Genomic DNA, 23,479 nt, shown 5'->3' with positions numbered 1-23,479 from the left:
GCAAGTAATCAGTGCAACTATATTGAACATTATCTTGTGAGAATCCAACAACACAAACCTAATGCACCAGATAACAGTGTTGCTTTGAGAAAACCTGGAGTAGGACATCACAAAGATTTCTGCAAAGAAGAAATCATTCAAGAAGGACAATTATCTACATGGGTGGAGGGAAGAAAGACGGAGGGGAACATATGCCTTTCATAATTAGGGGCCTGATTATACTGTAGCCGAAAGGGATTTTTTACATTTTAAATATGATTACATTTCAGAACGAAGCACACTAATTGGTATTTCTGCAGTCTGTCTGAAGAGAACTTCATCTACTTAGGGAGGGGGAAAAATAATAAAAACCAGTGACCTTCATACCATCTATGTTTAATATCTAGTTCTTTTGCCTGAAGTATTCATGGTTTCCCTTCAATTGCTGAAGCTATCTCTGGGAATAAGTGCTTTATGAGTCATTGCAGTTTATCTCCAGAAAACCAGGAAAGAGATACTAGCAAAATATGCTAGAATCAAATAGATATTAAATCCAACAATCACAACTGCTACAAGGAAAAACAAATTAAACCAGTTAATCCACCACTACAAATAAGAGACTGGAAGAAATTATTTGCACAGGCTGCTCCCAAGATGGCACCTTAAACTCAGGGCCATTGAGAGAGTTAATTAAAAACTGAAAAAATCAAAGATATTATGTACTTCCAGTTCCTGTCTATCTGCCAGAAACATTGTGTTGAGGGAGAAGATGGTAAATTGTCATGACAAATAAAAGCAAAAGTAATAAAGAATGTCTCATAAAACGTATAAATGAGTATATATTACCAAGTATACATACTCTTCTTTCTCAAATACATGTCAGGCAAATGCATATTTCCTGTCTAAGCCAAAGAACTGAGAAAGAACCATCATAAACATAACTTAGGGGCCACAAAGTCAAAGTAAAATACCCAGACCTTTGGACAAGGACAGTGTTGGTAAAAGGAGATGAACTTCCAATATAAAATAAACTTCCAATATAATAGTATTTCTGAAGAAAAAGGCTTTTACAGAATGTAAACAAAAGAAAAAAGCCAAAATGAATAATTAAGAACAGAAACAAAGCAGCATTCAAACTTTGCAACCTGACCTTTGTTGACGAAAGCCCCCAGGAACAGACTGGGCACTCACTGTCACCATCCTGCTTTGTCCCCTGGCAGACAAACCTTAAGCCAGACAAGGATGCCTGCTCTGTAAGAACAACACCAGCTTGGTGAAGAATGGTTCCCACAGCTCTTTGGAAATGGAGGGACAGGTACTTCCTAAAGCTGGTTCAAGACACCTAACTAAACAAGATGAGTCATACCCTCAAAAAGCTCTTTCTGTGTGTCACAGAAAGGCAGACAGACAGACAAGGTTCCTGTTTTAAACCTGCCTTGAAGTAAGGTGACAGGAACAAATCCAATGTTCTTCACTTTCATCCCAGGCCAATACAAGTAAATGTTTTGGGGGCCCAATGTAAGATGGAGTTAACATAGAGAGTTTTAGAGAGCTATTAAAAAAATAAGCATGTCTTTGATTAATTTTCTTTTTTTTTTCATTTATCTTTTTTCTTTTAAAAAATTAATTTCATAACCAGTTGTAGATGGAACTGTCCTAAGTAGCTTATCCTGGGGAACATGAGTGAGATAGTAAGAACATGGCATTTTCACTTGCAGATAGCAACTGGTCACTGAAGTCTCTTCACAATAAATGCCTGACCTGAAATTAGGAATAACAAAGACTAAGAAGATACTTCACCTATATGAATGCAGCAAAGGTACAAGACAGCCTGCAGGTGGGAGTGCAATGGCAAACTTTAGGAGAAGGTAAACAAAAAAGCAAGTGCAACAACGAGCTAAGGGCTAGATAATGTGGGTGGTGGAGAGACAGAGGCAGCAGGCTGGAAATGGGGGCAGATGTAAAAACAGATGGACAGGGAAGAATATGAGATGGATGGTGGAGGAAAAGAGTTGTGGCATGAAGCCACGGAAGAAGCTAAAAGAATATAGGCAGCAAATTGCAAATTGAATTAATTCTTTGTAAACCTCAGGACTATGTTACTGTCAAATCCCTGCAAAGCCTAGGTGGTATGTTTACCTGCTGGTAAACATTTGGTCCATTTGGAAGACAAGGAAAATAACCTGCTATTGCATTGATCACTTCACTAGTTCAAGCAGCAGACAGCTATGATGTGCAGACAAATTATTTGAACTCGCCAGTAAAACATCATTCTCTGCAGTCAAAATGTTGTTTTAGCTTTTACGAATTTTGTTTGCTTACTTCAGAAATTATGTTGAAAGCATCAAAAGAACAACAGTGAGCTTGTGAAGACAAGTGCTCAAAAGTTAACAAACGCCAGAATTACAGTTCCACAGCATGAACAACATTAAGATGCAGAAGCAAACAATTAGCCCCTACTACTTCTTCTGCCATCTCTTCTTAGTGCACAGGGTTTTCAGGAACGTGAGCAGAGTATGGAGAAGATGACAGGAAGTTACAAAAGATGAAGAAACTGAAGAATTTGTTTCACTTCCTCTGACTCCCAGGTTTCACCTGCTATTAGGCAAGGTGATTGGAGGCATGGCTTTTTCCAAATTTTTGTTAGGCTTTTCTCTTTTGCACCCTCCAGTCTAATAAAGATAACACAAGATATCTCCTTTAAGATAACCCAAGACTGCTTCTGCCATTTCTATATATTCTCCAATTGCTCAACATTTTAAGAGAAGAGAGTCAGAATTCTCTCTGGGATCCCGGCATATCTCTGGGGAGCCTTCTGGTACAGACATGCTGATATTCAGTAACAGCCTGGGAAAGAAGATGTCATCTAGGAAGCGCAGCTTGGTGAACTGGCAGCAGCACCTCTCTGTGGCTATAAACAATCTCCAAAGACTGTCTTATAATTCTAATTCTATCTCTGTTATTTTTTTAAGCTCTTGGTGGCTACATCAATACACATGGTGTACACAGATCGGTAGAACAAATATGCACAGACAGCACCAGAAACAAAAGCCTGAAGGAGATTTGAATCAACAAGGAACACTCACACATTATATCCACACATTCCCCACTTTAACACAAACCCAGGCAAGTCAAGTTCCTTATTTATATTGTTTTTCCCTTGGTAAATTTGTCTAATCGGTTGTGACTGGCTGTTGCCATCTCTCACCAGGCAACTACTTCCAGAATGTTTATTTTAATGAATAAAGTGGGAAAGTAAGAGAGAATGAGACATCTGGTACTAAACCAGCCTTAGTGATGCATTTGTCTTTTTAAAATTCTGTTATTTACACCAAACTCTCAATTAAGAAAGCTTCCTCAATCCAATTTTACAAACATTACTTTCCTTGCCTGACAAAATGATATCTGTGAAAGGGGAATGGGTAAAAAAAACCTTAGGCTATGATCTCTGAGCTTTCCTGTCTTGACAGACCACAGTCCCAGTGTCTGCAAAAGGGAGCAGAAGGGTCACAGCAAAATGTAACTTGACCTGAACCTTAACCACCAGAGGTGACATTTACTCAACTATAAAATTTAAAACTAAACAAGAACAAATAGGGAGAAAGGACTATAAGAGTGCCTTCTCCATGTTGATTTAAAATTCAAGACCATGAAAGATCTGCTTCTTAGTTCTTTCTTACTTGAGCTTGAGTACACATGAAGAGATTTGTGAGAAAGTACTGATTTAACAAGGTAGAGTTTTTGAATTTCTGTAATACAGGACAATATTTGGACATTATTGAAAATGCAAATTGTAGTAGCACTACAATATTTCTAAAGAAGGTATTTAATTTTTATGTAGGAAAAACGTTTCATTAGGCAAGATCAATGAAAATATTTAATCTTGCTTATCCCCTTAAGTCAGAATTGATTCACAGACAACAACACCAAAACAGTTTGATCCACCCCTTAAACTTGATCTTAGGACCATTGCAAAGATGAGGAGCAATATATGTTTTCACACAAATTTATACAGAAGCAGAACCCAACACTTAAAATATTGTGTATATGTGAAAGCATGTAAGAAAGTAAATTATCTTGACTAAAATGAGGAGTTGAACAGATGTCTAGAGCCAAAATTCATGAGTCTTCAAAATCTGGAGAGGAAGAGAGGAAAATCAGGGTATGCTGAGTGAACTGCATGTTTAAGCCATAAATCCCTGAGCTATTTATTAAATTCTAGAAATTCTTTTAAATGTGATTTTTCTAGCCCTGGTTCTTCTATTGAGATGGTAAGATGACCAACACAGCAATGGTGTTGCAAGATAAAAGATTGCTTGATTATTGTCCATTATTCAGAAAGGTTTCTTTGGTTTAATACTGTGATATCAGAGAACTGTGTAACTCCATTTTATGTGGGGGCTTGACTCCTTGAATGCTGGATTTCAACATATTGCATTATCATTAAAATATGTGGAGATTAGACTGACTGTCCAAAATTCAAAGAACAGCATTCACCTGATAAAATCTCATGGTTTCAAGAAAATTGCCACCACCAATGAGCTGAATAAAATAATTAGAAATATCTAAAGATGGCAATTTATCCCTCCTTGCCTCTGCAGAGGCAATACTGTCTGTCCTTGTGCCATCAGCTCCAGCACATATCGTGCATTTAAAACAGATAGAAAATTCACAAAAATTAGAATAGAATACTTAGAAATTCTTATAAGAAAGTACTCTAATGAACCAAGCAAAATTTTGCAGTCTACAGCAAATACCTTAACATTTGTGTCTGTATACAAAAGAAAAACACCCTAAACAATATCACTAGTTTTCTGTCATATGGGTGATGACTAATAAATCTTTCTTTTTGTTTTGACAGTTATTTAATACTTCACAGTTTTTGGTTTCCCAGGCTCTGCAAAACAGCAAGAATTAACTCATAATTTTACAACATGACATTAAAACTTGAAGGTTTGACAAGGAAGCAAATTGTATGAAAAGAAGAAAAAAATTATTTAACCATGCCACGAACATACAAAAGTACTTTCTAAAAAGTTGCATAATTCTGAAGATGCTTCAGTTTTCATTTTATGCTTGAAGCAAAGATATATTTGATATTAGAAGCATCTTCTACATGCTATTGAAATTGCATGCTGAAAAAGAATATAAATCATTAATGAAAATTGCAGGGTATCAGTTTCCTGTTGCAGTTGGCTGTCTGCTAAGTTGGCAGTGAGACAGTGGCCTGCAGAGCTGCAGGCATATGTCTCATGTTAAAAACAGAAAAAAAGACTTCATGTTATAAACACATCAATGAAAATTACTATCCAGTTTGGAACAAACTGAGAGCAGGTGTTGAAGACAAAATAAACAGACAACATATGAAAGGTTAAGAAAAAAAATCCCCAATGCCACTGGCCTTCCATTAGGATTGTCATCTATCATAGATTTTAATGTACAGCATGAAATCCAAACAAAATTTACCTGCATGTGTAGAAAGCAATCAGATTTTCTCATGTTTACGACCATAGCTTTTTAAGAATGATATTTAAGTTACACCTGAAATTTTTAAATCTATAAAAAATATGCCTATGCAAATAGATATAAATTTAGATATAAATTAATCCAGAAAACTACTGCAATGTGTCTTTCAAACAATTCACTAGAAACCCTTCCATGTTTCCCAGCTGAAAAATAGGCCAGGAATCCACCCAAGCAAAAGCCTGCAATTGATTTGGCTCAGATGATTTGGCTCACTCATCTTCCAATTGCAATCCACAGATTTTGAACAGAAATGGGAAAACCCTTTAGAAAGGTCACAACAGAAAGGTACTGTGGTCTCGGAGAGCTCAGGGATCCTAAGAAGAGATGACAAAATTTAGGATATGTGCATCAGCTAAAGCAGAGCAGGTCATTGCTTCAATGCATACCCAATTTCTCCTTGTTTTTGCAGAGATCACAAAAATCCCCATAAATCCTTCTGACTGTCGTGTAAATCAGATCAATATCTTGGGATATGTGAAGTGACCTGTTTTTGCTCAACGGCTCTGTTACCATGAAGCAAAGGGCTGAAGGGCAGCAGTGGCACTGCAGCATCTCAGGATTAATTAAAGTGCAGGCGCTCCCTAAGCACCCCCCTCAGCTGGCAGGGAGCAGCTTTGCTCATGTCTTCCCAGTGCTCCTGGCAGGGTGAATGTCAGATCCACCACCATCTGGGACTGCTGGACCACAAGTGCTATCCCCTGGATCATGTCCAAAACACACTGAGAAATAGAGATATCAGGAGGTCATTTTACACACAGTCCAAGAGGGGTATTTTAGGTGTCTATAAAATCAGCTGGGGCAACAGGAAAAGAAGCTTCCTGAACATCCAACTTTCACTTCAGAATTGGGAAGAAAATTATCTGGATTTTCTCTAGCTGCAGTATTAATGCCTGCATGGTTGCCTGATGTTTGCACAGCCACAGCACACCAGCATTTGCAGCTCCTCTCTCTATCACAGCAGATATGTATAGATAACTCTACACAGATCATACTCTGTGACATTTCTGGCATTTGTCTTCACTACAGAGCTACAGGACTTGCAGGAAACAGAACAGAGATTACCCAAACAATGCAGCCTACAATCATGCACATAGACAGACTAACCTGGTGGAAAGAGGTCTTCCCATTTCAAACCAGAATGCAAAGCTGTCCCACTAACATTAGGCAGGAATATGACTCTACATATTCAAGGACTAGAAGAAGCTAACCAGTATTTCTGAGAGAAGCCTATTTGGATCTTCAAAATGTTTAGCTATTTGATGTGTTAAGGTATCCTCTCACCCTCTGTAACCCTTGTGAAATTTTAACATGAACTGTTTAGCTTATTGTGCTGGTTTGGAGTGAGATACAGTTAATTTTCATCATTTTCATATTTGGTATGAGTCTGCTTTGAATTCGTGCTGAAAATAAGGTTGATAACAGATGGATATTTTAGTTATTGATGAGCAGTGCTTACACAGAATTCAAGGCCTTTTCTGCTCCTCACCTCACCCCAGCAGGAGTCTTGGGGTGCACAAGGAGCTGGGAGGGGGACACAGCCAGGACAGCTGACCCCAACTGACCAAAGGGATATTTCAGACCATATGGAGTCATGCTCAGCATATACAGTTGGGGGAAGAAGGAGGAAGGGAGGGCTGAGACATTTGGAAGGATGGCATTTTTCTTCCCAAGTCATTATTACAGATCATGGACCCAGCTTTTCTGGGGATGGCTGCCCATGGGAAGTGGTGAATTAATTCCTTGGTTTGCTTTTCTTGTGCACACAGCTATTGCTTTGCCTATTAAACTGTCTTTATGTCAACCCACAAGTTTTCTCCCTTTTAGTCTTCTGATTCTCTTCCCCATCCCACAGGGGAGGAGTGAGTGAGCAGGGGCTGCATGGGGCTGGCAGGGGTTAAACCACAACACTTAGAAACCTTTGTTTTGGTGGGGAGCAGATGCTTATTTACTACATCTACTGGCACCAATTTCCACACACCTAGAATCATGGATCAATTTTTAAACCTCAGTCCTCTACCCAGACATGCAGGAACACCCCAGAAGGATCCAACATTGCTTACACATGGCTCTTGGTTTTTTGTGCAGATAATGCAAATGCAAAGCTCCTGAAGTGTGAATGGGAAAAATGGAAGGTCTTGAGAAGGCTGGCAGACAGCACAGCTCAGTAAGACTTCTCTAAACATTCAAAACAAAGATCTTTTAATTTCTTGAATTATGTAATCTTTGCAAACTCAGAAAGGACAAGATTAAGTTTTTCTGTATTTCCCTAAATGACAGCAAGCAATGACTTGGTTGCAGATTTTTTTATTTTATTTTGGATAAATACAGCCAGTTATAGTTCCCAAAATTAATACCTACACTACATAGAAACACCAGATTAACCCTTTCTCTAATTTGTTTACTTGTTGCCATTAATATGTTTCAATTTTTTTTCAAGTCGTAACTATTTTTTCCCATCAGTTCTGCTGCAAAATTCACAGATTACTTGGAAATAAGCTAGGATGCAAGGAAGGGGATGGGCTAGCATTCCAATGGACTAATGCAAACTTTATTAACTTTACAGAAAACATTTGTTTTCTGTAAAAGCATGGAAACTTTAAAATCACTCAGAATTCACTCTTGGATTTTATGTTTTAAACAATGGTTTATTTTTCTGGATGAATAAAAAAATCACTACCAGATACCTGAGCTATACCTCTACTGTGAAGCTGGGAAAACTCTCCTACACAAAACAAGTGGCACATTTAGTCTAAAGAGGATACAGTATAACTTCAGCCAATTTCATACCTACCTACCCACCCACCCATAATATAGCCAGGTTTGGGAAATTGTTGCTCCAAACCAGCAGTGAAGACCACAACCAAATAAATGTGTGTATGTCTGTCCTCTGAGAGAACTGGCTGTCCCTGTCTAGGAATGCAAACATTTACTGCAAAACCAGGAGTGACTTTAGGATTAATGATACTTAGGCCATACTGGCATTAGCATGTAACTTCATTAATATGAAACATCTTCCCCAAAAAATCATGTGCTGAGGACAAGCAGAATCAGTTGAGAAGTGTCTAATCCAATATGGCAATGCCTACACTCCACAGACTCTCAGAATCACAGAGAGATTTCAGTTGGAAGGGACCCTGTAGTTCCAGCCCCTCTGCCATGGGCAAGGAATCCTCCCCTGGCCCATCACCTGTATTTTGTTCTTGCAAATTTAACCCAAATTTATGAGAAAAGAGTAAGAAATACTCTTACTCCTCCCACAACCAAAGATTCAGATGTATCTCCAGACAAATAAAAGATAAAGAGACTTACAATTCCCAGTCCCTAGATTTTTACACAGGTCAAAAAGGGTACAGTACAGACTTCAGACAGCTTGTATTTGCAAGACTCTAGACATTAAAGAACTCTGTGTTTCCATTTTGGTCTTTACTTAAAGATTTCTCAGTTTGCTTCCCCCCCCCCCCCCCCCCATTATATAACACACAGAATTTAGAAAAAGCAAGAGAAAGGTCCAGAAATCAAATTTGTGATTAAAAATTCCAGCAGTTCCTGGCACAAAAGAGGAATTTTATTCCTATTACACCTGTGCTCAGGAGGATGCAACTGATACAGCCCTACCAGGCGAAAGTTACTGCACATGGGCAGCACAGCCAGCTGCCGGTGCTGGGGCTGGGCTGGGAGTCCTCAGTGCACACCATGGAAGGCAGATCTGCTCTACAAAGCTCCCACAGAGACTTGTAGATGAAAAAGAGATTGGCACAGCTGAAAAAATAGACCTTTATTGCTTTGTGGCTCTATTAGCATTACTTTTGCAGACGTTTGCATTTGCGCACAGATCTACACAGACATTTAGAAAACTAGATGAACAGATAAGATGATAAAATAAATATGCTATTTTGCAGCGGGTTTATTTTCAAACAGCTGCCAAAGAGTCCCACCCCTAAAGCTCCCAAACCTAGCATTCTGGGAAAAGCATCATTTTCCATTATGCTCTGGTCTATTCTTTTTCCCCTCCAATTTGTAACATTCTGCTGGAATCAGTGATGGAGAACATATGTTTGAGATAAATTACACCCAGGAGAAATCTTGGAACTGTTACATTCAATTTTATTACCTAGAGCATTAGGATATTCTAGCACTACACTTATTATTTAACAGTTCCATCAAACAAGACACTGCTAATACACTTTTATATTATTATGCATGCAAAAATTAGTTTTGTGTTTCTTAAAACTCAGTGTGTGATTAATGCACTCCATTTTCATTTTACTTCACAGTTCCAGGATATTTTTTAGTGCTTCAATGAAACAAGGTGTTACATAAATGCAGAATGCTATTGTACAAATATTTGGGAAAACATATGTTCAGGCAATAGCAAGGTTGAGTATCCTAACACTCAACAGCCAGGAAATTGGAAGGGCTTGTGCTTCTAACACAATATAAGCTTGTGCAAGTGCTGCATCTTTAACGTATTCTGCAGAGGGCTGCAACCTGAAGCGCCTTAGGGAAACCTAGCGCGCCCAATGGGACAGACAGGCCCTGTCTATGACAATTGCTGTCTTTGCACTGCTGCAAATACCAGTCTAGTTTCACTAGGTAACACCAAATAGCACAAATATCCCCTGTGCACCTGTGGGCTGCCTCTTTTGGGGGAGATTTGCACTAGCTCTGTGAGGCAGTCACGTAACTGGAGATTTCCTATAGGCATGGAGTCAGGCAAGCATCAATAAGTTTACATTTAACAAGTATAACAGGAATAAAAGATAACTCATATAAACCTGACTAATACTTTGACTGATAATTTGATCTCAAAAGACAAGTCTTCTAAAGCTTTTAAAAGGTTTTGCTTTGTGTTTCTCAAGTGACTCTATGGGAACAACAAATAAAACTAAGAAAAATGTATACTTGTTAACACTGCACAACTTCCATGCTTTGCAGAAAAGAAGAAAGCAGAAGGCTGAGGCAGCAGTTCAGAGTCACAGCTAAGATATGAGTTTTAATTTAAATTTCAATTTAAATCAACCACAAACCCTTAGTACAGTGTTGGGCCCAAGCTAAAAACATCAGGCACCAGGTGCATCAGGAAGCAGAGCACAAAGTCCCCTCTGTTGAAAGATATGTAATCACTAATACCTCAAAATGTAATTTAATGACTTTCTGCTTCAAGTTCCAAAATGAGTCACAAAGCTGAGAGCACCAGTCCACTTCATCAACTGCAAACTGAGAGCCAGAGAAAGTTACTTGCTGAATATTATGAGTCTCACTTACTTTATTAGTACCTCTTCCTCATGTGAAGAATAACTGAAGCTACATTGTTCTAGTTCTCTGTGGGGTTCAGTCCATGCAGTGAATGCAGCCACGGCTCGTAGAAAATACTATATAATCATGAGATTGAGGATTGTGCTACAATGCACACAGGAGTCAAATGATGGCTACATGGGAAAATTATTTACTGGCATTTCTCAACTTTGAAGTGCTCGGATTTGCAGCCTACCTATTATAACTTCTGTGTGCCGTTTTTTACAGGCAACAGTACATTTTGCTATCTCTTGCTATAACTCAAGCTGTCCAATCAAGGATTGCCAGCAGGGTTTGAAACTTCACCATGGAGGTGAGGAATGAGCCAGCAGGCAGTGTCTCTCAAATCCACCCAATAACTGGCACAGTTTTCTCTCCTGATGCATCTCATTTGACATTTTTCCTATTACTTACTTTGACAGTAAGGTGAAAATAAAAGACCATGAGCATTTTACTTTGTTCTGATTGTGAATTAATAATTCTAAGCATCACTGAAATTTATTTTAGTCTAGTTAACTGTTGTGGCCCCTTGAGAACAAAAAAAAAGGTTTTTTTGTTTCTGACTTAAAAGTAAAATGAGGGCAGAACACTGTAGGTCTGGAACACGATCTGTCCAGACTTGTGGCTGTTGCAGAGCTATGTTGACTTTGTGAAAATATGCCAACCTGCATCTGCTAAAAGGAATAGTCAATCTGTAGTTCATAGATGTTCTGCTGGTAGCAGAATATATCTCGGCACTATATCTACAACTGTACAAAAAGGAGAAAACATCACTGCTCTCTAGTCCCTGACTTTCAACCCTGCTACAAAGAGAGTCCTGCTGTGCCTCTGAAGGAAAGCTTGTGGATGGCCCGTCAGTTCTGACTTGCTTTGCCTCCCAAGTTGCAAGAAAGCTATGTAAGGTTCAGAGGGCAAGCAAGCTACCTAAGGTTCAGACGGCTTGTAGAACACAAGCCTGGCAAAATAGAGATCAAGGAGTAGGTCTCAGGCTGGTCAAGTTTTAAGTCTTCCCAATTCCACTGTACTGCAAATACAGCAAATTGCAAATTCAGCAAATTCCACTAGCTCTGACAAAGGAAATGGCTGGATAAATAAAGGCTTGAAAATGACCTATGGAGTATTCCTAGAAATTTCATGTGATACTTTGCTGCCAACATGATGTTTATTTCTGGTTATGACAATAGATGTTATTTTCCTTTGCCCTCTCCCATGAATAACTCAAAATAAATAAGATGTAAAACCAAAAAATGCTGAAGAACCAAAAAAGTATCAAGCAATGAGTATGCAAAAAGTATGCAATACTGTCACCTACTTGTGCAGATTGCACAGACATGGTTGTGCTAAAACACAGATAGAGAAATGTAAGGATGCAAAGACTCTGGCTTTGTGTTATGCAAATAATTTCATCACATAATAATGATGGGCTTGGTCTAAAACTATCTGTAGTGGTTTCTTCTCAGCTTCTCTTTGGTACTTGGCTGAAGTTTTAGAGACTTAAATCTTCACATACTTACTTTAAGCATAATGAAGAGAAACTGACAAAACTGTGATTTAAAACTTCTTTGATTATTGAAGAAAGGGGAAAATAATGAAAACAGAGATTTAGAAATTACTACATCCCATTCACTAGAAGACACCACTGAAGTTCTGAGGGAAGCATCATTTGGTGGACAAGATGTGCAGTACATATTGAAAAACAGGAAGGCAAAAGCCTACAAGAAGCCTGGAACTCTGTGGGCACTGTGGCCAGGAGTATTAAAATAAACCACAGTGCAAATATGACTGAGTGACCCATTCCTACCCTAAGTCCTTTAACTATTACAGTATTTTACACTCAAAGCAACAGTAGACCAGTGAGACCACACCTGTACTTTGAATTAGAAGTGTCCATAGGGAATAGTACCAGAATAACCAATAGCAGTATTATTCCACTTCCCTTGAGACTCCCCACTTAGGCCCATTCTTTCAATTGTAAGCTCCTCTCAACATCTTGATTTATGCTCTCCACCTCTATGATGACCTGGTCTCAATATTACTGAGAAAACTGATCGCAGAAAGTGAGATCCCCTCTGCCATGCTAGGCCACCCCTGAGCCACAGCTCACTAATTTAAAATTAAGTTTTTAGCAGGTTTTTTTTTTTTTTTCTAAAATGTGATACTGGCAACAAGAGGTTAGGGCTTTCCTACTCTATGAGTGCTCATCTAAAAAAAAGGCTTACCATGCTATTTTTAAAGGCTAATGTTCATGTTGTTTCAGCAAAATGCTCAATGTTGGTTTTAGACACATTTCTTCTTTTATGCCAGACAAGCCAGCTCCTCGTATTCACAAAGCAACTGTGGTTCACTGAACATGTTTCCAGGATTAATTCTGACTTCCCAGGGTCAACTTTACACCAATCAATGAAAGAAATTGTGGAAAAGATTACCTTATGAAAACACACAAACTTAGCAAACCTTTAACAAAAAGAACAACTTGTAGAGCTTTCATCAGACTCAGCACTCTTCAAGGACAGCCTGTCAGCATTTGGCATATATGAACACAGGAGATGGAACAAATCTACAGGAAATCCGTGTGCTTACTCATGTACTCTTAGCACCACAGACAAGTGAAGACATTTTTATACACTTCTCCCAGTTCACACGTTCCCAGACATCCAACATCTCACCACAAAAGCAGAATCTTACCTGTAATTTTCTGCAACAAAGGAGACAGCTCTGGCTCATCACAAATTGCCTTGACAAGGGCCCTTTTCACCTTTTCTTCAGCTGTGTCGAGCTCTTTTTCACATTTGATTTCTCCAACCATAGAATAGATGTATATCAGCAAAACAAGAAAGTCTTCACAGGCATAATCATCTTTTGTCCTTTCGTTGTAAGACTTGATCATTGGCAATAACTGGTTCAAAACACTGGGCATTTCTGACTCGCCAATAGTCTGAAAAACAGAAGGAAGGTTGTGTCAGATTGCCTCCATAGTGTTTGTAAGTTAGGACCAGACACACTCCTGTGGCACATCATTCAATATTCATACTCTCAGTAGTCAGTAGATGGTGATGTGATTTATTTGCTGCTCAGACAGTGAATTTATTAATTGTCTACAGTTTTTTTCTTAGGGATTCATGACAGCAGCATTTTAGCACTTGAAAAGCCTTATGATTAGTTCTTCTCCAAGTACCAGTATGTTGAGAAGATGAGCGCATCCATCCCTTGGTATGGGTAAAAATGGTACAAAGCACAAAGTCAAACAATTCCTCTAAATTATAGGCTTCATCCTCAGGTCTGATTTTGTACATAAGCATGGGGTTCAAAGCTCAGATTCCATCGACTTGCTGACATCCACATCAGGCAGCACTAGGGCTGGCATTTAGATCCATTGTGCAGGTCTCTGCCACTCAGAACAGGCCAGTGACTAATTGTACCATCAAACTGCCACCCTCACTGCCCACAAACACCTATGGATGAAACTTCTACATGCTGATTTTCTGCTTTGGCTTAGCTGGGAACTCAGCAGCAGGACCAGGTGAGAGGTGGGAACACTGCAAGGCAAACAGGAGGAACACTCCGCTCTGGGATGGGGAGGGAAGTATGGGAGGGAAGCAGAACAGTCTTTCTCTCCTGCTGGTAGCAATTGCTCAGGTCCATCCAGGAGGTCTCCTGCAACACCAGTACCTTGCCCCTTGTCCTGTGATCACCTACAAGATTCCCCTGTGAAAACCTATGGGTCAGTTCACAGTGTACAATGAAACATCAAATCTCTTGTATTCTGAAGAGTCAAGTCTGCAGACATTTATTCTCGGTTGTTACTACAGTAACTTCACACAGACTAGTTGTGGTAAATAGGCTCCACAGCCAATAATATACCCTTTAAATTGATTCATAATAAATAAATAAATTACAAGTCAAACATACTAGGAAGAGACAGAAGTTTATACAATAGCAAAACCATACAATGGCTTTAGGAACACAGAAACTGAACGCTTTGTCTCCTGGTGTACTCTATACAAGATTTCAGGTGGTCTAGTTGTATTTTTAATTGTTTTTTGTCAGCCTCAGAAACACTAACAAGCATCTCAGAAACTGTCATTTTCATACCTACACTGATCCACCACAGATCATAATCATTAAGAAAGCATGAATTACTTAAGCTCCAAGAAACTTTTTTCCAGGCTGTGCTATTAGAAACTAACGCTTCTGTGGACTTTTGTACCCCACCCTGCTCTTGTCATACAAGTTTTGCCATGGACTCTTCTTTCCTGGGATTTCAGTGTGGTCAGATGTTACTCTCTGTGTTCGGGCAGGGAGTGCTAAATCACATACACAGTAAATCCAAGCACTGCTCCACCCAGGAAGCAAATCTATGGTGTTTGGCAGTGGTTTGGCATGTGCTGGTAGCTGGGCCATCCTCAAAACAAGGCTGCTTGATTCCTGGATTTCAACAGAGCCCTGCCTTAATTCCATATTACCTCTTCTCTTTTGAAAAAGTGACAAAAATAAATTATCATCTTGATACCCATATAGATTCTTTCAGATCCTAAGATGGAAAAAGACAAAGCTTCAAGGAATTCAGAGGTATGCACCTATCATAAGGAAGCCATCTGCAATGAACAAAAGCTTAATCAGCCCTAGAAATCTAAGAATTCAAGGTAAACCTTGTTGTGATACGGCACGAAATGATGACAAAATCTGGGCGACAAAACCTACACGTGGAGTTATGCCGGAATAGATGACGAACTTCAGTCTATATTAACCTGAATTGATTTTTATGAAGAGGCATGACCTATGCCAGGTATTATTGAACATCATCTACTATCTACTGGCACATCATCTATACCCCTCCTCCCTTCTCAATCCACAAACTCTACGTCACTCCATCTCTAAATGCATGGCATGCTGCTACACAACCCAAGATGAGCTCTTGAAAAAGCTGTATTTTGCATGCACAGATTAGCCACAGGCATGGAGCACTGAGGATGCCCATGGTTGTAAAGAACAGTAGAGTGAGCAGCTCCTGCCTGAGGATTGTCGCTCCTGCAAGTACACATGTACAGCATCTTTGGCAAACTTTCAAACATACATGGTTAAAAAAAATAATGTCTAAACTTCCAGGGTGATTTACTGTAGGACAGGCTAAAACTCAACAACTTCAAGTAACAATTGCCACCTCTTATCTTCAAAGTAAAAATGAAAGAGGAAAAAAAAATTAAGGAGCTGTAATAAACCATTAACTTCAGAATGCACGTAGGGTCTTTCTGGGGTATGAACTTTTCTGGAATGTTTCTCCCCTTATCTCTTGGGAAATGGCACTACAGAGGACTTCAAATGGAACTTCCAAGTTTCAGAGGCTATTTTGTCCAAACAGGCCAGTTGAACTGGACTGTGCATGAAAAAAACAAAGGGACTCACAACCTCACTGCAGAGCAGGGCTCCACAGGGAGCTGGGAAATTTGCCTCAAACAAAATCCACTGGCAGATTGTCATTATCTGGCCACCTCCAGTGATTTAGGGGCTCCCTGCACCACCTAACAATCAATCAATTACTCTGATTGAACAGCCCTAGAACACGAGTTTTAAAAATGTAACTAACCATGACCCAAATTTCCTGCTGGTTAGGTTGGCCTCAAGTTAGCCCCATTTGTCTATCATCAAGGGAGCCAATAAAAATAATAAAAACAGGTCAATTCTGAGCTTTCCAAAGACTGTATAAAAACATTAATGCTGCTTAATGTAGAGCCAGCTAAAAGGGCCCAAGTTCAAACACTTACTTCTCAGTTGCATTGTTTGGACATTTTAATGCTAAAATCATGCACTCTCCAGAAATCAGGGCGACTTTGTGACAGATTTTTGTTGTTTGCCATCTCTTCCCTCCACCCCCTTTAGTTATTTATTTTTAGAACTTATGCAGTGTAGTAGTTTGATGTCCCTAAGGATAAATAAACTGATGTCAATTTGCTGATTTTTGCAAAAGGTCTGAATTTTGGCAGATGGGATAATAGTGAAGAAAGTACAAATACATTCTGGGGGGTTTAAACACTGAACATGACATTATGCTTCAAAATCTTATTTAAAATCGTATTTATAGGATCTACAGGAATTAGGAGGAAGTGCAATAATCCAAGAAAAAATGTTTTGGAATTCTGTGAGAAGCATTATTTTCAATATTAAAAAAACCTGTAAGAATCTAAAGCCATATGTATCATTAGACTTATTTTTCTCAATAGGAAAAAGAGCGAGTTTGGGAGGTAGAGGAGGTTCAGAGTTTAGTTGAATTAACACGTGTCCCTGACAAAACTTAGAAGAGAACCGAGCACTGTAACCCCTGTGCTTCCAGCCCAGTGTCCTCAACTTGTCATTAAAAACATTAAAGCAAAAATCAACTTCAACCAAGTAGGATTTATTTTCTTTAAAATCCAGGAGGAAGGAGGAGATAAATCTTGAGAGACTACCTCAGCATGTTAATATTCTAGTGGCTTTCTCTTCAGGAAGCAAAACATGTTTAATTCCTTCAGAGGCTGCATGAGTTAAACAGAACTTCTTGGAATGGGAACCACACAGCTTTATACAAGTGAAGAATTTTTTTTGGGAAACCAAAACTAAAAACAACTCCAAAACCCATCTGCAAGTAAAACCAGCAGAAGAATCAGTGGAAACTCACAAGCCCTTGCGTAATTTGCTGCCCCATGCTCCTGGACCAGCCTATTTAGTAACAGTTCCTTTTATTGATAACTTAGGTGGGAAAAGAGATGTGGAATAAGCACCTTTCCAATGTCGCCCTATTTGATTTTTTATGTTTTACCTGGGCTTCACTGTTTGTGGTTTGTGATTTGGCACACTGCATATTAACTTTCCCACTGTCCAGACATAGGCAAGAACATTCTAACTGCTAAAAGTGACAATGGCACCAAAGGAGAACCTCATGGGTATGTGAAACTGGCTCAGATCCTTTAATGGTAGTAGATCTCTGCAGGAATAGTCATTTTAGTAAAAACAACAGGCGCTGCCAAGCTAAGGAGGAGTCCTTGCTGCCTGCAGTGCTCAGCTGCCCATAAATCAAATGCTGCAGTTCTGCTACTCGCTGTTTTACACTGTTTGGCCATCTGAGATTTGGAGTTGATTGCATATAGTTTCCATATGGGTGGGAAGATGTCTGTACTCCCTGCAAAACAATTATTTCATGTATTTAGTTTTTATTAAATGGCTTACATGTGACTAGTGATTTGGCACAATAAATCAGTTAAGTATGATCTTACCATTCAAATTATGATTCACCATATGAAGCTCTAGAAATCATATAATTATTGACTTAGGCAGGTTTTGATAAAAGTGTACCTCTGCTTTGTCTTCTCTTCACATATTCTAGGGTATCGTTCAAGTATAAGCAACCCAAAACACAACACAGAAAAAAAAGTTCTTCAAAGTACCATACTCTCACCATTAGGAAACACTTAGATCTGCATATGTCAAAATATAGAGCATACAGTTATTCAGACAGGTGATTTTAGATAACCAAAGTCCACTATCTATATATTTCCTTTGTCAGGAAGTGAAGTTTTAGTCTCAAACTTAAGTTTCTAGCTGGGGAGGGGCTGACAAAGCTTCTCCTTGCAGGAAGAATGAGCGAATTTTGGCCTTAGAGGAAAGCAGACAAGACATTGAGTGAACTCACAGCAGATTGAAAGTGGAGGTGTAAGATGCTGGCAATAAATGGCTGGCTGTAGTTAAAAAAAAAGTGTTAAGCCATTGAAGATCAGGAGAGACATCAAGTGCCTTTTGTTGGAGACCAAAACAGCTTTATGACTTGCCCCTGCCAATACCAAGAGATTGCATCTTCCTCTCTTTAATGTCAGTGTCTGTCGATTCACTTGATAAATGATACAGAAACCCACCAAGAATATACATATAAAGAAAACAGTGCAGAACTAAACTGCTAGTAAGAGACACAGGAAACAGTAAAAGAATCTAGGACCTATCTCCTCTGTCATTACTTTTAATGATTCTTCTGTTTGAATGAAATATCCCTATAGAGCTAAATCAATCTCCTCCCCTCTTTTCTGCATTTATCACCCACTCTGAACATTGCCCAAGGAACTGTGTTCTCAAAACTGGAGAGACAATTTTCAGGCTCTCCCTGTAGAGAGACAGTGTTTTAAAATTTTACTATAAACAAATGAAAGAAAAGGAGTAAGCTTTCCAGAAGCTATTTTTGACCTGGCTCATGCTGTCAAAGATACAAATTCACATTCATCACTTTTTCATGCTCTCCCAATTAGACTTCATTCTTGCCTTCCACTCACCACAGCAGCCTCTTCCTTCTGCACCTGCTAGAGTGTTTCTATGACTGTGCATTAAAATAAATAATTTTAACCATACTGGTTGTCTGCTTGGGTTTACTGCTTGGCCACAGAAACACATTAGTTGTCAAGGACAAAGACTGGACTGCCTCCTTATGCAACAGTGCTGACTTAAAGCTTAGATGAGCTAGAGTTTAAGGTTGCCAAGAGACAAAAGAAAATTATAGAAATAATCACCTGCTCATTGGATGACTTCTTCAATACACTGTCAAATGGCCAGGTGCTTAATTGGTGTCTATCAGTCAACACTACAGATATCAAAATCCCTTTGATGTACCTGATGAATATCTATGCAGGATGTTAGAAGTTACTACAGAACAAAGTGACAAGTCAACGGCAAGAAGAAATTACTGACAACATAAAACTCTTTAAAAGCACAACATCTGTAAGCTCTTCTGGTCAGAGATAATTTTTTTAACGTGTCTTGCATAATTCCAAAAACACAGCACTGACACTTAACAGCTAATATGTGATAACAACACAAGTATTTGAAACAAGCTCTTCAAGCCCTATCATTTCTAAAAACAAAACAAAAGCAAAGCCCAGGACATTTCTTTCTGCCAATAACTCCCTAGCCTATGATCATGACCTAAGCAATTGGATTTCATCTGGATCCCACAGCCAAAGTAGTATATTCCAGTATTTTTCTTTAACGAATATCCTTAGGACAGAAAAGAAACTGTATTTTGAACAACATAATTAAGATTTCTTCTTAACACATTTCTCCTATCTTCACTGAGAACCACAGCTGCTTGACAACAATTTCTTAATCTTACAACTTCTTCAGTTATTTTTGTTTCTTCTGCTACAACAAGCAGATACTGTCACTATGTCAGTGACAAGTGACTGCAAGACTTAGATATTTTAAGAAAATTCAAATGCCCACTCATATTTCTTCTTCCACAGCACCAAAATCACCTCATTGTAGTGAGTTATGCTGTTTGGCAATGTATCATTACATGGTATGGTCCAGTTTTTTCCTCTCTCTTTGGAGATCATCTATATGCACAGCTGTGTTAAGATATTTTAATGGGTTCATAGGGGCTCAGAAGCAACAGTGTACTGAAAAAAGGATATTTAATCAGTCTGGATTTTATTAGATTAAGCTCTGCAAGGATGACGAGAATTCTACTTAAATCACTCATGCCTGACATAAGAGACTCATCAGCAGGTTAAAAAGGGAATACTTCCAACCTACTCAGTCAAAGCTTTTAGCTGTGATAGTTTCTACAGACATACTTGAGAAAAACATGAATCAGCACAGCAAAAACAGTGTCAGCAGAATGAAAAAGGAATACAAACCAAGACAAAACCTGTATCAGAAAAAGATCTTGGTGCTATGCATGTCAGGACTTTTTGTGCGTGGCTTTTGAAGATGTTTGTTTCTGTAAGTCTTGGAATATTGCGCAAATTGCCAGAACAGGGTAGGGGCTCAAAACTGAGAAAAGGGCACAGGGATAACATAGTATCCTATGAGGTTAAATCTCATCAACTTAGAGGGAAACAATGGGAAAGCATGCAACCACTACAAAGCAAGGGCTAAGAATCCAGAGGGCTAGAAAACAAATAAAAGGGGTATAAATCAATAAAAATATAGTATAACCGATTTGGTCATTCAATAGTGCAGATCATGTCTGCAGAACGAGGGGATTCTGTCCCAGGAGATGATTACTAAGAAAGATTTGGGAGATGCTCAGGACAAAGAAAAGGATTGAATTCCTGCTTAGATAACTAGCTGTAATCATTCAGGTTAGAAAAACAGATCATCCAGCACAGAGAAAAGGTCTAAAAAATCATGAGTGGGTAGAGAAGGCAGGTAGGGAATGATTGCTCATCTGTCTCACCACAACAAGAAAGAGGCAACACTCAAAGCTGGAAAGGAGCCAGTTTAAAGAGCAAATTAAATTGAGGTATTTCCTCAAGCAATTTGCTCAGATGTGGAACTTCTTGCCAAATGTTGTTGTGCTGCTAAATTCTTACTTGGGCTCGTAAAGATAATGGGAAATCTCACAGGGGAAAAAATTCCATCAAATATTAGTAAATACACAGAAACCACAACTGTTACAGAACTCATAATGGTTGGAACAGGGAGAATATCATATAACTTTGTCCTCTTCTCTTAATCTTCTGTAGGCAGCTGTTTTTGAGCAGAAGTGAAGTTTTTTTGTTAAACAAACTAGCTCAGCTGCATTTTGATCCAATCCGTAATAAACAGCTCAAGTCAAGGCCAAGGCAAAAGGACCAATGGAACTATAAAATACAGGATCCATGGGACAGAAGTAGGAAAACAGGTTTATACAGCATGTGGAAGTATCAGGATTAATTCCTATATATTGTGACGAGTCCTAGAGTCCGTATTTTGAAGAGGATGTGAAAAACTAGAGATAATATTGAAGGGAGTTACAAAACAACTGAAAGGGTAAATTTCATAGTGGGAGACAGTTCCTTATCAAAAGGAAGAATAACAGTTCATGTATATCTCTTCAGACAGAAGAAAATTTCAGAGTATGGACAGCACTTGAATATAGTCAAGAAAGGCACATGAGGAATGAGGGAAGTTGAAACTATGATTTTTCCAGTTCTCAAGTTGGTGAGGATGTTCTCAGTAGTGGGCACATTTCACAAAGACTTTTGAGGGTGAAAGGGCAGAAAACAAGCAGAAAGCACAGACCTGGTGGTCTTATGGAATAGAATACTGTGCATTAAATACATCTGGTGAATAAAACTATAAACTGTTTAGCACGGTTCTTGATTGCAGTGAAAGGAATTGCGAACTGTGAGGGAAAAATACTTCAGAAACAGCAGAAAGGATGAAGGCAGTACATGCTGTGAAGGCAGTGAGTCATAAAAGGAGGCTGACAGTCAAAACAAGCCCAACTTGTGATTTTTCTTCACATTCTTGCCTTTTCTATCATCTCTTTTCTCTCAAACCTTCATTTTATGCATCCGCCTTCAGTCCTATGTTAATCTACCATCAAATGTTCCAGAAACTCCTCAGGGCTGCAGGAAAACCTCCAGATGTTTGGTGATGGGTCAGACCACGGTGGACACTGCTACCAGAAATGAAAAATGAGGGCTGGGGGTAAGGGTAAAACGGCAAAACCAGTCATATCAAGTGAAAAACAAAAGGAGTTTGGAGCCTGCATGACTGTTTGGGTCCATTTGAAAGACATTTGTTTTCTAGCTTTTTATGTTTAAGTGTGTTTGTTATCTTACCATCAAACTTTTTAAAATAAATCCAGTCAACTTCTGCCCCTACAAGCTTGATATTAATAGACAACCAGGATATCAGTCATACATTGCCACAAGCCACAATGCTAGTTTGCACCAAAGCATCACTCAAATAATGACTTAACTAAGGTTGGGCCAAACATGCACCTGATATCTTTTAGTGATGCTTAAAGAACATCATTTTACATAAAATATGCTGAATAGGAGTACTATCTTGAGCAAAACATACCCCATTTTGCAGTATCCCTGAGATTCAAGAAACTTGGTGAAAATCTACCACTAAGACAATCTACACTAAAACAAAAACTGTTGGAATTTACTAAAGTACTAGTGACTGAAACTCCTTGATGTCAAGAAACTTGAAAGACATTTAAAACATCAACTTGCATGAGATGGTTCTATGAGACTAGATGCCAAATCCCGTTGTTATAGAAATTTAAACAGTAGCTAATTTGAAAATGTTTTGCATTGTATTTGAAATATTTTACACCTTGGTTTGCAGATAGACAAAGACATAATACATAAAAATATATGGACATGGGAGGTTTGCAGAGGAGATTCCACTGCTCTGTCCACAGCCCCAGCTGGAACCACAGGAAGGAGACACAACGGCAACAAAAAGACACATAAAGGCAGATTATCATTCTGCTGCAAAGCACCACAGCTGTTAATCAGTACAGTAAATGTTATCACAATAGAATACTGACATCCTAGCCCTTGTACAAGGCTCACTATGCTTCAAGCAGGATTCAGGCTTTCATGGTGATTAAAGGCAGATGTCATATGTATAAGTAAGTTTATAACTTAAGAATGCCTGGTTCATTTCTGTGTGTGGAAGGAATCTTTCATTCACAGGACATCCTCATTGGAGATGCTCACTGCAGCATGATTTGCACACAGAAGAACATTTTTTTTCCTCTTCAGGCTGGGAAGAATAAACGAAAGTTAATTATACAACTATACCTCATTCCATCCTATTTAATGTATCAGGTTAAAATTTTAATTTTTCTGTCCAGTTTTTTAGTACCATGAAAAATGAATCATCTTTCAGAGAGCAGCAGATGGGAGAACAGTGATACTCCAAAGAAAAGGACATAAAT

General features: G+C 38.8%; 1 protein-coding gene across 3 annotated transcripts in view; it reads right to left on the bottom strand.

Moving 5' to 3' along the window:
* Nucleotides 1-23,479, bottom strand: part of SCFD2 (sec1 family domain containing 2) — a 184,964-nt gene that overhangs the window by 93,077 nt on the left and 68,408 nt on the right. For all 3 annotated transcript variants that reach the window (XM_041402764.1, XM_041402765.1, XM_041402766.1), the window contains one exon: nucleotides 13,486-13,735. In XM_041402764.1, the coding sequence (XP_041258698.1) occupies nucleotides 13,486-13,735 (250 nt within the window). The remainder of the gene's footprint in view (nucleotides 1-13,485; nucleotides 13,736-23,479) is intronic.

This window comes from Onychostruthus taczanowskii, unplaced genomic scaffold (genome assembly GCF_017590055.1).
Source record: "Onychostruthus taczanowskii isolate IOZ18803 unplaced genomic scaffold, ASM1759005v1 scaffold2, whole genome shotgun sequence".
NCBI classification, from domain to species: domain Eukaryota; kingdom Metazoa; phylum Chordata; class Aves; order Passeriformes; family Passeridae; genus Onychostruthus; species Onychostruthus taczanowskii.
Note: the sequence above shows the minus strand (reverse complement) of the source record. Positions and strands in the feature narration are given on the sequence as shown.